Source organism: Euprymna scolopes, chromosome 22 (assembly GCF_053919585.1).
Source record: "Euprymna scolopes isolate OS-2025 chromosome 22, ASM5391958v1, whole genome shotgun sequence".
In the NCBI taxonomy this organism is placed as follows: Eukaryota; Metazoa; Mollusca; class Cephalopoda; order Sepiida; family Sepiolidae; genus Euprymna; species Euprymna scolopes.
Window position 1 is genome coordinate 46,089,519 of NC_136503.1, and position 14,320 is coordinate 46,103,838.

Below are 14,320 nucleotides of genomic sequence, written 5' to 3' on the forward strand. Positions count from 1 at the left end.
TGGCTAGCATCCGTAACTAGGTGGTACTCCGTAGTTGAAGACTGTGGATGAGCTAACGCCATTAATTCAGACAACTTGCTTACTATTGCTTTGAAAGCGTGAGTTTCTTCCTCATTAAGCTCGGTCTTTGCTTCCGGATCCAACCTCATTCGTTCAGTTAACGGTAAAACTACGGATGCATAATTAGGGACTAACTTACGGTAAAAACCTGTCATCCCCAGAAATATGCATAAGCTTTTTGAGTCCTTAGGGACTAGAAAATTTTCCAACTCTTTAATTTTCCTTGAAGTAGGCAATAAACCTTCTTTGTTAACGTGGGAGCCTAAAAAGTCTAACTCTGGTACTCCAAATACACACTTATCTAAGGAAATCTTTAAATTGTTATCGCTAAGGATTCTAAATACTCTATCTAAGTCTTCCTTGTGTTGTTGTTTGTTATCGCTAAAGACTAATATGTCATCTAGGTATATAAATACGCAGTCTAACTTTAAAAATATCTTTCCATAAAACGCTGAAATGTAGCCGCAGCATTCTTTAAACCAAATGGCATGTAATTAAACTCAAACAAGCCAAAAGGTGTCACGACTGCTGTTTTAGGCACATCGTCAGGGTGTACCTTAATTTGATGATACGCTGAGGTTAAATCTATTTTAGAAAAATACTGTTTGCTAGCTAACTGCGTGCAGAGCGAATTTATATTTGGTATCGGATAGCGGTCTGTTTTCGTAATGCTATTTAGTGCACGGAAATCACTGCAAGCTCGATACGTACCATCCGCCTTCTTTACTAAATGCAACGGGGTTGCCCACTTGGTACTGGAAGGCTGGATAACTCCAGTATTTAATAACTTTTTAAATTCCGCCTGCGCTGCATCTAATTTAGGGCCGGAAAGTTGTCTGGCTTTAGCGAAGACTGGTACCCGGCTGCCTGTTCAATCCTGTGATACACTCCACCGTAGTCTTTGTTTGTGCCACTATGTGGTGAAAGTACATTATCATATTTACTTATTACCTCGGTAATATAATCCGCTAGGTCGATTTTATCAATTATTACCGCATCGGTTCCTGTTACTGCATTCACTGTAATCTCACGCTCCGTTACGTTATCACGAATGGATCGATTTTTGCAATCCACTATGATGTGAAATTTGTTCAAGAAATCGAATCCTAGCAAAGAGTTAGTGACATCTGCGATCACAAAACTCCATTAGAAAGATCTTCTCAAACGTGGAATTTTTATTTCTAAGTTCGTTTGACCATAGCATTTTATACTCTCCCCATTAGCGGTTGAGATATGCACAGGGGTTGGCTCCAGGGTAACTCCATTTACTACGGAAGTGGCAAAATGGAAACACTGGCCCCTGTATCTATAATAAAATTAACTTTAGCTGCTCCTATCTTCGCAGAGACTTGTAATAACGGCGGGACCACTGGAGCAAACGCAGTCCGCCTGTCTAGTTTTCCTAGTCACTTGGGGCGGGGGAGGAGGGGCCTGAATTAGGTAGCATTTGTATACTGCTCTTGTTCTTTGGCCACTTACACCAGGGCTTACATGTGCGAGCCTCTTCTGCAAAATGAATATGTGCTCTACACATCTTCGGTCGCTGTTTCCGTCGATATGGACGTAAACCGGCCGGGATGTTTTCAAAAGCGCGTCTGGTGGTACTATAATCGTTTGCCTGAGTATGACTTCTAACTGCCTGGAATACTGATGTATTCTCTATCAACGGCATCAAATTGTCGGAGAGTCGACCCAATTCCATTAACGGCATCTCAGTGTGGGCTGCTACCACTGGTGCTATTTGCTTCGGAAGCGCACGTATAAACTTGTGGCGCACTATCTCTTTGCTCACTCCTATCCTATTCGCGACCGTCACCATCTCCTGGAGGTATAACGATGGATGACCAGATAATGTAGTGGTCCTCATCAACTTCTCCAGGAGTTCGGGTCTGGTCTTTTCATAGGCAGATAACACAGACTCCTTTAATTTAGCGTAATTAAGTGACTGTAAGATTGCTGGGGGAATATTTGTCACTACATCTGGTGGCAACGCGCTAATGACTGGGTAAAACTTTGTATCGTCGGTCGTCACGTGTCGGAGATGGAACTGCACTTCTAATATAGAAAACCAACCATTTACACTAGTCTCCATGAATTGTGGAGGTTTAATACTAACTTGCTGTGCATCCATTATTATTATCGTTATTATTATTATTATTATTATTATTATTATTATTATTATTATGATTATTAATATTATTACTACTACTATGGTTATTAGCTACTATCAGTTAATATTATTTCTTCTTTTTTATTTACTTGTAATGGCGACTAAAGGAAATTGCTGGGGAAAAGGGGAAAAGTGTGATAGAAAGAAGAGAGAGAGAGAAAAACGTACTCACCAGAGGTTAAATTCAGCCTTTACTGGGATTGATTATTATTAGTTTTATATATATATATATATATATATATATATATATATATATATATATATATATATATAGTAAATGTTCTTCGGTGGGGGGGGGAAGAGTTCGTCTGGTGAAATTTACCACGTGTGTTCCAAAGATGGCGTATGTTGTCACGCACGTGCGTTTCAAAGAAAGTTTTTGTATGTGTGTGTGTGTGTCAGCACGCCGTTTGTGAATCTGTTTTAACTGCTCGGGCCGCTTTTGTCGGAGAATAGTTTTTAGACCTGGTTCTAATTTAGCAATTTATCTGATGAAAATCACGTAAAATGACTTCTTTTTTTTTTTCTTTAGTGTAAATAAAAATAGCAATATATATAGATATATACATATATATGACTGGCATTTCTTAGAAAGCGGATTCATATATACCTTATTTTTGTATGGTTTTAACGTTGTCCTCGAAAGTGCGTTTTTTTCTTTCTTTTTTTTTTTTTTAATTTCTTTTTTCACTCCGTCCCATTCTCCTGGGTTTTTCTTGAAGATTGCGTGTATATACGCGCACGGGGTTCACCATATTATGGTATTATTACCATACATTAACATGGGTACTAATTAGAGGTCACCATTTCGGTAGGCTCCCACTTCGGGGCGCCTGCGATAACAGGGAGAACTGGAGCGCTGAAATAGAAAGAAATACTGGTAAAAGAAGGCATTGTCTTCTTATAACAATGAGGACATGTACCGCGACTTTGTTATGAATTCATGAGGTTTTATATATCCAATATATATGTGTGTTTTCCCGAAACACGGGTTACAAAGAAAGACAGTGCATTTTGTAAAGTCTGTATTAATGTTCAATGCTCCTCTTGGCTACCTAACGGAAGCTGAGGAGTGAGGCGTGTGCTCTGTCTCTAGTCGCTGTGGAAGTAAGGACGTTTCCTTCACTCGAATGTCCCATGTAAACCGTTCTCGCTTTTCATTGGCTGGAACCTCTGATGACGTATAAGAAAAAAGGAAGGAAAAGAGAAAAGAGTAGGGAGAAAGAGAGAACTAAGGTGAGAATACAGCCTAGTCTCGTAGTAGTAGCAGCTCGCTACATATAGATACTAGATAGGGGTATGACACAGTAAACCCCTGTGGATGGGAACTGTGGCCTCTAACCCAGTATGAGATGTGCGATTGGTTCTACAACCCAATGGCGGATGGAGAATGACTGAGGACAATGTCTTTAGAAATAGAGAGTAGAGATGTATGATGTGTTTCCAGAAAGTGAATAAATGCGTAGCAAACTGGGTGAAAGTTTAATATTTGAAGACTGAGTGACTGGTGAGGAGTAAGGTTGAATGAATTGATGATTGTGGTTAGGAGTAGCATCGGAACAGATACTACACTTTGAGATATTAATTTTTTTATTCACAAGAAAAAAATACAATTGGGAAAATGAACAAACACGAAGGCCAAGAACAACAGAAAAAAAGCCTTATTTTAACCAAGTTTGCTAACGATTGGTTTAGCAATGTGAAGACGAGGCTATACACAAACCAATAATTTCTTATATTTTATTGCAATAACAAAAAGCGTAGTTATATTTTTCTAATTTTTAGATCTTTAACAGCATTTCTGATGACGTCAATCTCATTCTGTTGCACTTCTTGGATGATTACAAGTTGATTTCTTATATTTTATTCCAATAACAAAGAGCGTTGTTGTATTTCTCCAATTATAAAATCTTTAATAGCATTTGGAGAATGTTGACCTCATTTTGGTGAATTCAACAGAGGTCTCCTTTCTAGCAGTTTCTATTGTCTCTATCAGCTTTATCCCTTTTTTTTTATCATTTCCTCTGACTCACTCTCTCTGTATTATATAGCTTCTGGTTTTTCTTAAAACCGAGTCTTCTAAAATGCCAGTCTGATATTTTACCTCTTAGGGAGAAGGCCACTTTTAGTCTTTGTTGGAGAGTGATGGCGTCACAATAATCAACACATAGATGTAAGTTGATTTTCACACATTATCTTTAAAGCGTCCTTCTGTAATATCACAACAACAACACAAAAATAAATAAATAAATAAGACATTATGCTTCTTTTTCTGTAGAACGAAAACAAAACAGACACGTAACTTCATTTTCGCCAATTATCTTTTACCCCTTTTCCGTCATATAGTAACAAAACTTAACATTGTGGTCTGATTTTTCTGGTCACTTTGATAAACACATTTTCCTTATATCGCAAAAAAAAAAAAAAAGAAGAAGAAAAAGTACATTGAAAACTAGAAACAGTTTATATAAGGACTTTTATTTATTTATTTATTTATTTTACAAAAAATGTCATGGTTTATCAAGGCCCGGGATAAGGGTTAATGAGTACAGGGTGGGACAATAAAGTTGTCGCCCTAAAGAAAACAACACTACAGCTTTATTTTAAAACTTTTACCGAAAAAAACAAATTCATGTAACTTGATTATGTAGCCGCCTTCAGCCTCAATAACCTCCTCAATGCGAATCAGGAACTGGGAGCATGCTCAGGAGTAGTCCAGCAGGATCAGGGCTGGGGAAGAGGGAGGGCAGTGAGAGAAGAGTACAAAGTTGTAGCACTCCTAAAACCAAGCCTGGGTCTTTTTGGATTGTGGGCCAACGACGAGTCCTGCTGCCACACCCTGGTTCTGCCAGTGACCACCTGATTGCACTAGGGGATAACCACACTCCTTAGCACATCCAGGTACACTTTGGTGTTGACTTTCAAGCCGACTTCGAAGATGTGAGGTGGCATAATGTGGCCCTCACTTGAAACCACACCAAAGACCATAACTGTGGTCGGAAATTTTGTTGAGCTATGCCTCAAGCGTTAAATCGTCTGGATTTGCATTTTGAAGGTGCTGACAATGGTCCTGTTGTCATAATTTGGATAGGCAGAGAGCATGAGTTGTACTGCGGTGCATCTCTGATCTCGCTTGTTGAACATTGTGTCACTTTCAGACATGATAGAAGGCTCCTATTATTCTTGAGATTTGTACACAACTAACCAACTAGTAGATGGTCGGTCTACAACAAAAAAAAGAAAACCAGTTTTCATCAAACAGAAATGGAATCATGTCGTCTTTTCAATTTTATCGTCCCACCCTGTATTGCTATGATGTCTTTTTTTGAAAGAGAGAGAGAGAGAAAAAAAAGTTTCTTTTATTAATATAGAGATAATATACTTGCAAAGTTCACTCTTTGAAATATTAATTTAAAATAATTTTATTGATTACTTTGTTGTAATGAAATAGCAGAAAAATTTATGAATATAATTACCAATTAAAAATATTAATGTATGCCAAAAATTACAGTAAATTATAAAGTAGAATTTTAGTAATAAATAAAATTAATCTACTATTCAAACCCCACATACTTTGAACAGCGTTCGTGATAAGCCAGTGTGGTGTAAAAGACTATATACCTTCTAAGTCAATGGGATAATATCGTAGTAATCGTTAGTAGTGGAAATTTGGTAAATTAAATTATTTAAGGTGACGGTTCATCAAGAATTTGTTTACCTTGGACTTGGAGACGACCATATTGTAGTCAGCTGGAAAGCAGGAAAACAGAAGAGAGTTAAAGAGTAGGGAAAATCATTGATAGCGGTTTCAACTAGACGGGTGTTTTCCATGAAAGTTTGGCAAGGGGGAACCATAGATTGGAGTTCAAACGAGCACTTTCCATGAGAATAATGATAGAGCAGAGACAGGCTCGCAACGTCTATTCTGTGAGAAAGAGGTTGCAGGTAAGGGAAAAGGGCATCTCTTACTAGGCTACAAAGTCTATATTGGTTATCATAAAAAAATGAGAACGGCAATCAGAAATTAAAAGAAGAAGCGATATGTATTATATGTTGTAATTATATTTTTTTCAGGGTTTTATTGTGTCGATCTATATGGTTGTTTAGATATTATTAAAAATAGAAACAGTGGAGACATATGTTTTTTTGTTAAAACGTCATTTGTTTTTGTAGATACTGTTTCATATTTTGTCTCTGCAAAATTGTAGAAGGACGCTGTTCTTATTGTTAAGGAGAAAAAAAAATGGTGGCAAGTTCAGATGTGTGCAGAAAGAGGTAAAAAATCCTCCTGGATGTTTTTTATTTTTTTTGGGGGGGGGGGGAGAAAGAAAAAATGTCGAAATGCCTATTTATATTAGAAGGTGGTTAAAAGTTCTTCCTGCTTTTTGTTTTTTGTTTTTTTTGTGATGGAGGCAGGGGAAATAAAATGGCAGAATGTCAGTTTATATTAGAAGGTGGTTAAAAGTTCTTCTATAGGAGGTGGTAAAAATTTCTCCTGATTATCTTTGATTGGAAGAGGTGGGTAAAATGGTGGAATGCCTATTTATATAGAAGGTTAAAAGTCCTGTGGTAGATGATTAAAATTCCTCTTGTTTTTCGTTTTTTTTACCTCGATGGAGAGGCAAGGTTGATTTTACCATTCTAGTATAAGAAACATGTACCAGTGGGGAGGAGCCTGTTCGAAAAAGAATTGCCTTGCTTTTTTTTTTTTAATTATTTTAGTGTATACAAATACCGTTTGGATGGCGAGAGGGTTAAATACACAATTTGGAAACAATTCGATTTTGGGTTTTGCTTTGTTTTATTTACTTGTTTTTAGATTGACTGTCATATCTCTTCTGTTTCATAGCTTATGTGATATGAAAATATGAATTGTATAGAATTTATGTAATATGACTTTTGTTTTTGTAATTTATGTAATAAATTACAAGTTGGGCATGAGAGGTGTGTGATACTATCTAATTCCCCCATCTGCAATTGTTAGAAAGTAGTAGATCGAGCCACAAAAGAAATAGGAAATAAGATTTATCAGTAAACAATGCATGTGTTCCTTAACGCTGAGAAAAGAGAGCTAAGGGGAAGTCTTAATTAAAGTATAGTAATAACAAAAAGATTGAACAACAAATGTAGTTATGCTTAGAGTTGGTTTACGAGCAACATTGGGATTGGCTATGCACTTGTGACAGTAAATGAGTTTTATGACTGACGGTTGCCAGACACTAATGCAGTGGCTTTCAAAGTGGGTGGTACTGCTCCCCCCACCCCCCGAGTTGCGATATGAACTTTCAGAGGAACGTTGGTGGGTAAACAGCTAGATGAGGGTGTTGAAATTGTGAAGAGGCATTGGAGCAATAACAGTAAAATGTGACGTTGTTGTTGGTAGAAAAGCTGGTAAAAAGTGGCGATTTAATTAAGCGCTCCCCAGTTGCTGCAACTAGACGTATGTACCTATATACAGTTTGTAAGCCTGTTTTGAGTTCCTTTTTCTTATTTTCCATTTTGTAATCCTACCTATGTCAATAATTGAATTATCAGATGAACAACGATAGCTTTTGAGTAATAATATTTTTGCCAATCATGTAAAACATCGTTTTGAAACACTCAATTTGTTTCATATTTCTGGTCAGCGGTGACCTACCTATGTATGGTGGTTTTAAGCTCTCCAATCTTTATATTAAGATATACCAGGCATAACTTATCGAGCCTTTAACACATTTCTTTATATCAAGATATACCAGGCATAACTTATCGAGCCTTTAACACATTTCTTTATATCAAGATATACCAGGCATAACTTATCGAGCCTTTAACACATTTCTTTATATTAAGATATACCAGGCATAACTTATCGAGCCTTTAACACATTTCTTTATATTAAGATATACCAGGCATAACTTATCGAGCCTTTAACACATTTCTTTATATTAAGATATACCAGGCATAACTTATCGAGCCTTTAACACATTTCTTTATATTAAGATATACCAGGCATAACTTATCGAGCCTTTAACACATTTCCATTCAACTGTGGTTTTAAAACTATATATGCATGTTTAGTACATTTTTTGTCTGATCTCAATCGTAGTTTCTAATCGTTACTCCATTTTTCTTCTGGGATAACCATGGCAACCCCAGGAGCGTCTGAAAAGAAGTGTAGGTAAAAAGTGTAGTAGTGGAGTCAATCACCGACCAATCCACAACAACCCATGTGCTTGGTTTGTGAGAAAAACTTTTCTAAATCTGTTGCTAACGATGCTGGGAAAATGGTGGAATCCTTCTACCACTCAAGAAGATATCTCACTACTGATGCAATTCTCTATCTGTATAAAAGCCAAGTACGTCCAAGAATGGAGTACTGCTGCCACATCTGGGCAGGAGCTGCTAAAAACAGCCTATCCTGCCTTGACAGAGTACAAAATAAACTTCATAGCTTAGTGGGGGATGCCCTTTTCTCTAACCTGCAACCTCTCTCCCACAGAAGAGACATTGCGAGCCTGTCTTTGTTTTATCGTTATTTCCATGGCAAGTGCTCGTCTGAGCTCCAATCTCTCGTCCCCCCTCGCCAATCTTTCACGATAAACACCCGCCTGGCTGAAACTACTGTCAATAATTTTCCCCACTCTTTATCTGTGCCTAAATCCAAACGTAGATTCCATGAGCAGAGCTTCTTTCTCAGAAGTGCACGCCTGTGGAACTCTCTTCTGTTTGCCTGTTTCCCACCTGACTACAACTTGGATATCTTCAAGTCCAACATAAACAAATTCCTGACAAACCGCCCTCTTAAGTAAGACACTCTATCAAATCTCCAATACTAATGATTACTACAATACTATCTCATTGATTACTGTACCCGCAATAACCCTTATCCCTGAGTGGCCCCCGGGCCTTGATAAGTGGTGACGTCCATGTAAAAAAAAAAACAACAAAAAAAATGAAATCGTCTAGGCTCCGTGAACATTTACAGAAGATTCATCCTGATAAATCTGGTAAAACACTTTCAATCTCTTTGAGATCAATGTTTGCAGTGAAAAACAACGAATATGTTTATTTCTCCTTCGAAAAATTCAGATGATGGTCTGAAGGCTTCTTAGAACATTTCTTTGCTGATAGCAAAAGCTCACAAGTCCCACACTATTGGAGAAAAACTGATTCTGCCTGCAGTAAAAGAGGTTATTAAAACAGTCTTGCACAAATCTCCTGAACAAGTCATAAAATCGATTCCTCTCAGTAACAACTCAGTTCAACGAAGAATGGACAAAATGGCTGAAAACGTTGAAGAGTAAGTAAGATGTTGGTGACAACTGAGTTCAGTTTGCAAATGGACAAATCCACTCTTCCGGAAAACGAATCGCTACTTCTTGCATATGTACACTTCATTAAGGGTGGGTCACTGTGTCAAGAATTATTGTTTGTACATCTCCTGGAAACAGATACCAAAGGAGAATTAGTGTATCAGGCTGTGGAGAACTATTTCCAGAAAAACGTATTCCACTTGCAAACATCATTTTATGTGCCTCATTCATGGTTAGTCGCTACCGTAGATTTCTAAGTTATTTGAAAAAAGCTGTTCTGGAAGTGCTTACAGTTCACTGTGTGATCCATCGACAAAACTTGTGGCAAAGAATTTGAGTGAGAAGTTACATGAATCCTTATCGACTCTGATTTCTGCAGTCAACAAAATCAAAGCGAATGCTATCGATTCTCGACTGTTCCATCAGTTGTGTATTGAAAATGACAAAGATTTTCCATGTCTGCTTCTCCATACAAAAATTAAGTGGTTGTTGAAAGGTAACTGTTTAAAAAAGTTTTACACACTGTTTAACAGTTTACTTTTTTTTTTCAAGAATCCAACCCTGAGCTTTATGACAAACTGAAATCGAGTAAGACAGATATTGCTAACCTCACTAAATTCAAAATTTTCAGTGAAGTGAATTTGCAGCTGCAAGGTGATGAGACTTCATTAATCAAAGTCAAGTCCATCCTCTCTGCATTCCCCCCTCAAAGTTACAACTCTACAGCAGAAACCTTGGATGCCATGAATTCCATGAGTGTCCTTGTTTGTCTGACTTGGAGAAGAAAACAGGAGTGAAGAATGATGACATTGCTGTATACTGTGCTCATTTGGTGGAACTCTACAGAGATATGTCAGTCAGATTCAATGATCTATCTTTTTTAAAAATCTCTGGTTGGGTGATTGATCCGTTCACTGAACCCAGCATAGAGGTTCCAACCCATGTAGAAGAGGAACTTGTAAGTTTGTAAAATGACGAGGATTTGAAACCAAAGTTCAAAACCTCTTACCAAAACGCTACTCTACCCTGTGGAAAGGCATCAAGTTGTTTTTCATTGCTTTTCTGACTTCCTATTTGGTTGAGAAGGGATTCAGTGCTGTGTCTAGGCTTCTCACCAAACAAAGAAATAAACTCAACATAACAGAGCGTGGTGATATAAGACTGCTCCTGACAAATCTTCATTCTGATGTTGGCAGTTTGATTGCAATGCATGAAACCGACCCATCTCATTAAGCAGGGTAATTGTTAATGACTACTTGTTCAGTTTTATAATTTATTTCATGCTTATTTCAAGGTGTTTGTGATTGAAAAATAAATGTTAACCATTTTTGTTTATTAAAATTTTTTTTTTTATATTCTTCAAACTGTTTGTGATTGAAGAATCAACCAATTTTTATGACATTTAACATTACCGTTGTTCTGCCGTTCGTTGGAAGAAGAGGGCATTGGCATTTCAGTCCAGCGGTGAAGTGGGTGGTGGCAAAAAAAAGTTTGAAAACCACTACATTAGTGTTTTGCAACATTTTTAAAATGGTCCAGTCGACAACTGTCCAGTTAACGGCGGCTAGGAAAGCAATTAGATACATGACAACAGTTGTGACTTTGACACAGTTGAAGGCAGATGGTAGGTTGGACAAGATCGAGATGTGCTGATGACAACTGATGAATTCAGCCTCAACAGAGCGTACATATGAATTTTGACATTTAGAGAGTTGGGGATATTGCACACGCACCTGGAGTCCAGCTAATATATATATGTTGGGTGTCAGAGTCAGTGCTGTCCTTTTGTTTTGTTTTATTTTATTTTTGTGCTTGTGGGCCCGTGTGCACCCTCATAGCAACCGCTGATGTATGGGAAACGATGACACGGATGGAGCAGGAGAGGATGAGAGACCGCAGATCCACGGCACACAACGTTGAGGTCAGCGAGTTGTCAAGTAGGGAAAATGTGACGTCATGGCTTTTAGCCTTGATAAGTGGTGACTCATTACTAGGGCTGTGACAACAGAATATTCTTTTCATTCTTTTGACTCTCAGGTACATATCTGACACAGTTAGACACACTTAATCAACCAAGAACCACATCCGTGCTTTATAAAAACATATAAGATATTAACAGATATATACTGAAGAGTCAAAACAATGAAAAGAATATGCTGTTGTCACGGCCCTACTCATTAGTGACTAGAAAGAGACAGAAAAAGGCTGGATATGATTTATCTTCAGTGATTTACAAGAAATATTACGTCAACTTCATTATGCCATACAGTTTGCACACAAAAGCAGATCATAAATAACTTTTCTTATCTGCGACCAATAAATAATGCAAAGCAGCATCTAACTTGCTGACTTTTATGGTATAGTAATAAAAGACTTTTATGGTATAGTAATAAAAAACTTTTATGGTATAGTAATAAAAGACTTTTATGGTATAGTAATAAAAGACTTTTATGGTATAGTAATAAAAGACTTTTATGGTATAGTAATAAAAAACTTTTATGGTATAGTAATAAAAGACTTTTATGGTATAGTAATAAAAGACTTTTATGGTATAGTAATAAAAGACTTTTATGGTATAGTAATAAAAGACTTTTATGGTATAGTAATAAAAAACTTTTATGGTATAGTAATAAAAGACTTTTATGGTATAGTAATAAAAGACTTTTATGGTATAGTAATAAAAGGTCAAGTAGTAACTGATTTTACACTTCTCTCTCTCTCTCTCTCTCTCTCTCTCTCTCTCTCTCTCTTTGATTCCTGTTGCACACCATTCTGAGCAACTCAGCCATGCTAATGTCCACAATGTCCTTCATGTTGTCTGATATTCTTGTTTTTGGTCTTCCACATCCTCTTTTGCCAGGGGTTGTATACCAAAGAGCAGATCTTTTGTTAGGCCGTCTGTTCTGGCCACATATCCCAAAAATCGCAATATGCTGACATTGATGTTGTCCAGCAGTCTTCGGCATGGTCCAATCTTCTCCAGAATCCATTCGTTTGTATGTTTGTCCACCCAGCTTACACAAAGAAATCTACGATAGCATCACAATTCAAAAGCAGCAATTTTTCTCTTGTCGACTTTCTTCAAGACCCAACATTCTGCTCCGTATGTTGCTATTGAGCATATTTTACACATAAAGCAATTAAACATGACAACTACTGAAAATTTACACTCACTTACAGTGTTAAATACTTTGCTGTGTTTGCAAATATGACTTTCTACCTATTTACACGTGGCCAAACATGTTGCAAAACATACAACCATATTATCATTTATAAATTGGAAAAATGCATGGGCCACTCCGGAATAGTGGCATTCATAAATATGAGCTGCCCTATTTGTATTTATTTTTTTACTTTGATTCACCTCCCCCCCTATAAAAGGCACATTATCACTAAGACATGGACGATGCCAGATAACCTTGCTAGCCTACGATAACTTGATTGTTTGTAATTAAATTCTAGTTTAAATAAATGTTTATATAAATATAAATTAGAAAGATAATTATTTTTTTGTATTATTTGGATTGTTTGGACTTGTGCTGAAAGAAAAACAAAATAGAACTCTTTAACTTCCGCTTATATTCTCCGGAAGTGAGTAACTTTCCTTGAGTTTTCTTTTCTTTTTCTTTCTTTCCTTAAATAAAACTGCAGCGACTCGTTCCCGGCTTAGTTTTTAGTAAAATAAAGCTTCCTTTCAAACTTCCTCAGTCTTGGACTTTTTTTTATTACAGGACTATTGTTCTCATCTTAGTTGTTTTGGCCGATGTAACCTCCGGCCATCTTCAGGTGCATTAATACTGGATGTTATTGGTGAATGGTGGAAAATAGTGCGAAGTTTTTTTTTTTTTTTTTTTTAATAAATCCGAGTCCATTCAGTTTTTTTTTTGTTTTTTTTATGATGTTTGTATATTTTTTAGATGAGGCTTGATAAAATATTTTTTGTGTTATTTGGATTTTTCCACAACGTTTTAGCTGATGTAATCGATCGTCTTTAGAAAAAAAAAAAAGAAAAGAAATAGATTTGGTGCTATTTTTCCCCATTTACCAATAATATCCATTGTGAATGCACCTGAAGACGGGTGGAGGTTACATCAGTCGAAACGTTGTAGAAAAAACTACAAAGATGATAACAATAGTCCAAATAAAACAAAAATAATTATCAAGGCTCATCTCAAAAATATACAAACATCATAGAAAGATAATGTTTAGAGAAATAGTATAAACAAAATTGGTTTTAGAACGATTAAATTAATAACAATAATTTAAAAATAGGTCTAACCTCTAGCAGTCTGACGTAGTCTGATGTAGAGATCACTCAAGATGATGTGGATCTTAGAATGAGACGTGAAGATTGAGTTAGAAGAGTTGGGTTTTTGGAGCTAACAAGAGACGTTGGAGGCAGATCTAATCCGACAAACTGGAAATGTGAATAAGAACGGTGTTTGCAACTTTGAGAAGAAAGGGATTATCGGTAATAAAGAAGCATATATATGTTATTTTAACGATGATTTCTGTGTTGGTCTTTTTCTTCGGGAAGTTTAAGATCTTTATTCCAAGTCCAATGATCCAAACAGGTGAACCAAGAACCAGCTGAATGGAACCTATCGGATGAGAAGATATTGTCTCCTTCAATGTTTTGCAATCTGTATATATCTTGTGAACAGTCTCTTAAATGTTGGCATGACCACTAGACGATTAATATACAAATATATATAGTTATGTATAGATAGACAAATCCAAATATATCTACCGGCATTTCAAACCCCTGTATGTAAGAAGGAGCTGCTATGGATAGGGG

The 14,320-nt window shown here is 36.7% G+C and overlaps 1 protein-coding gene across 1 annotated transcript in view; it reads left to right on the forward strand.

Moving 5' to 3' along the window:
• The first annotated feature begins 2,568 nt into the window (after window positions 1-2,568).
• The window catches only part of LOC145243706 (uncharacterized), a 61,129-nt gene continuing 49,377 nt past the window's right edge, over window positions 2,569-14,320 (forward strand). Inside the window, exons 1-2 of the mRNA XM_080106762.1 lie at window positions 2,569-2,589; window positions 6,439-6,505. Of these exons, the coding sequence (XP_079962888.1) occupies window positions 2,569-2,589; window positions 6,439-6,505 (88 nt within the window). The remainder of the gene's footprint in view (window positions 2,590-6,438; window positions 6,506-14,320) is intronic.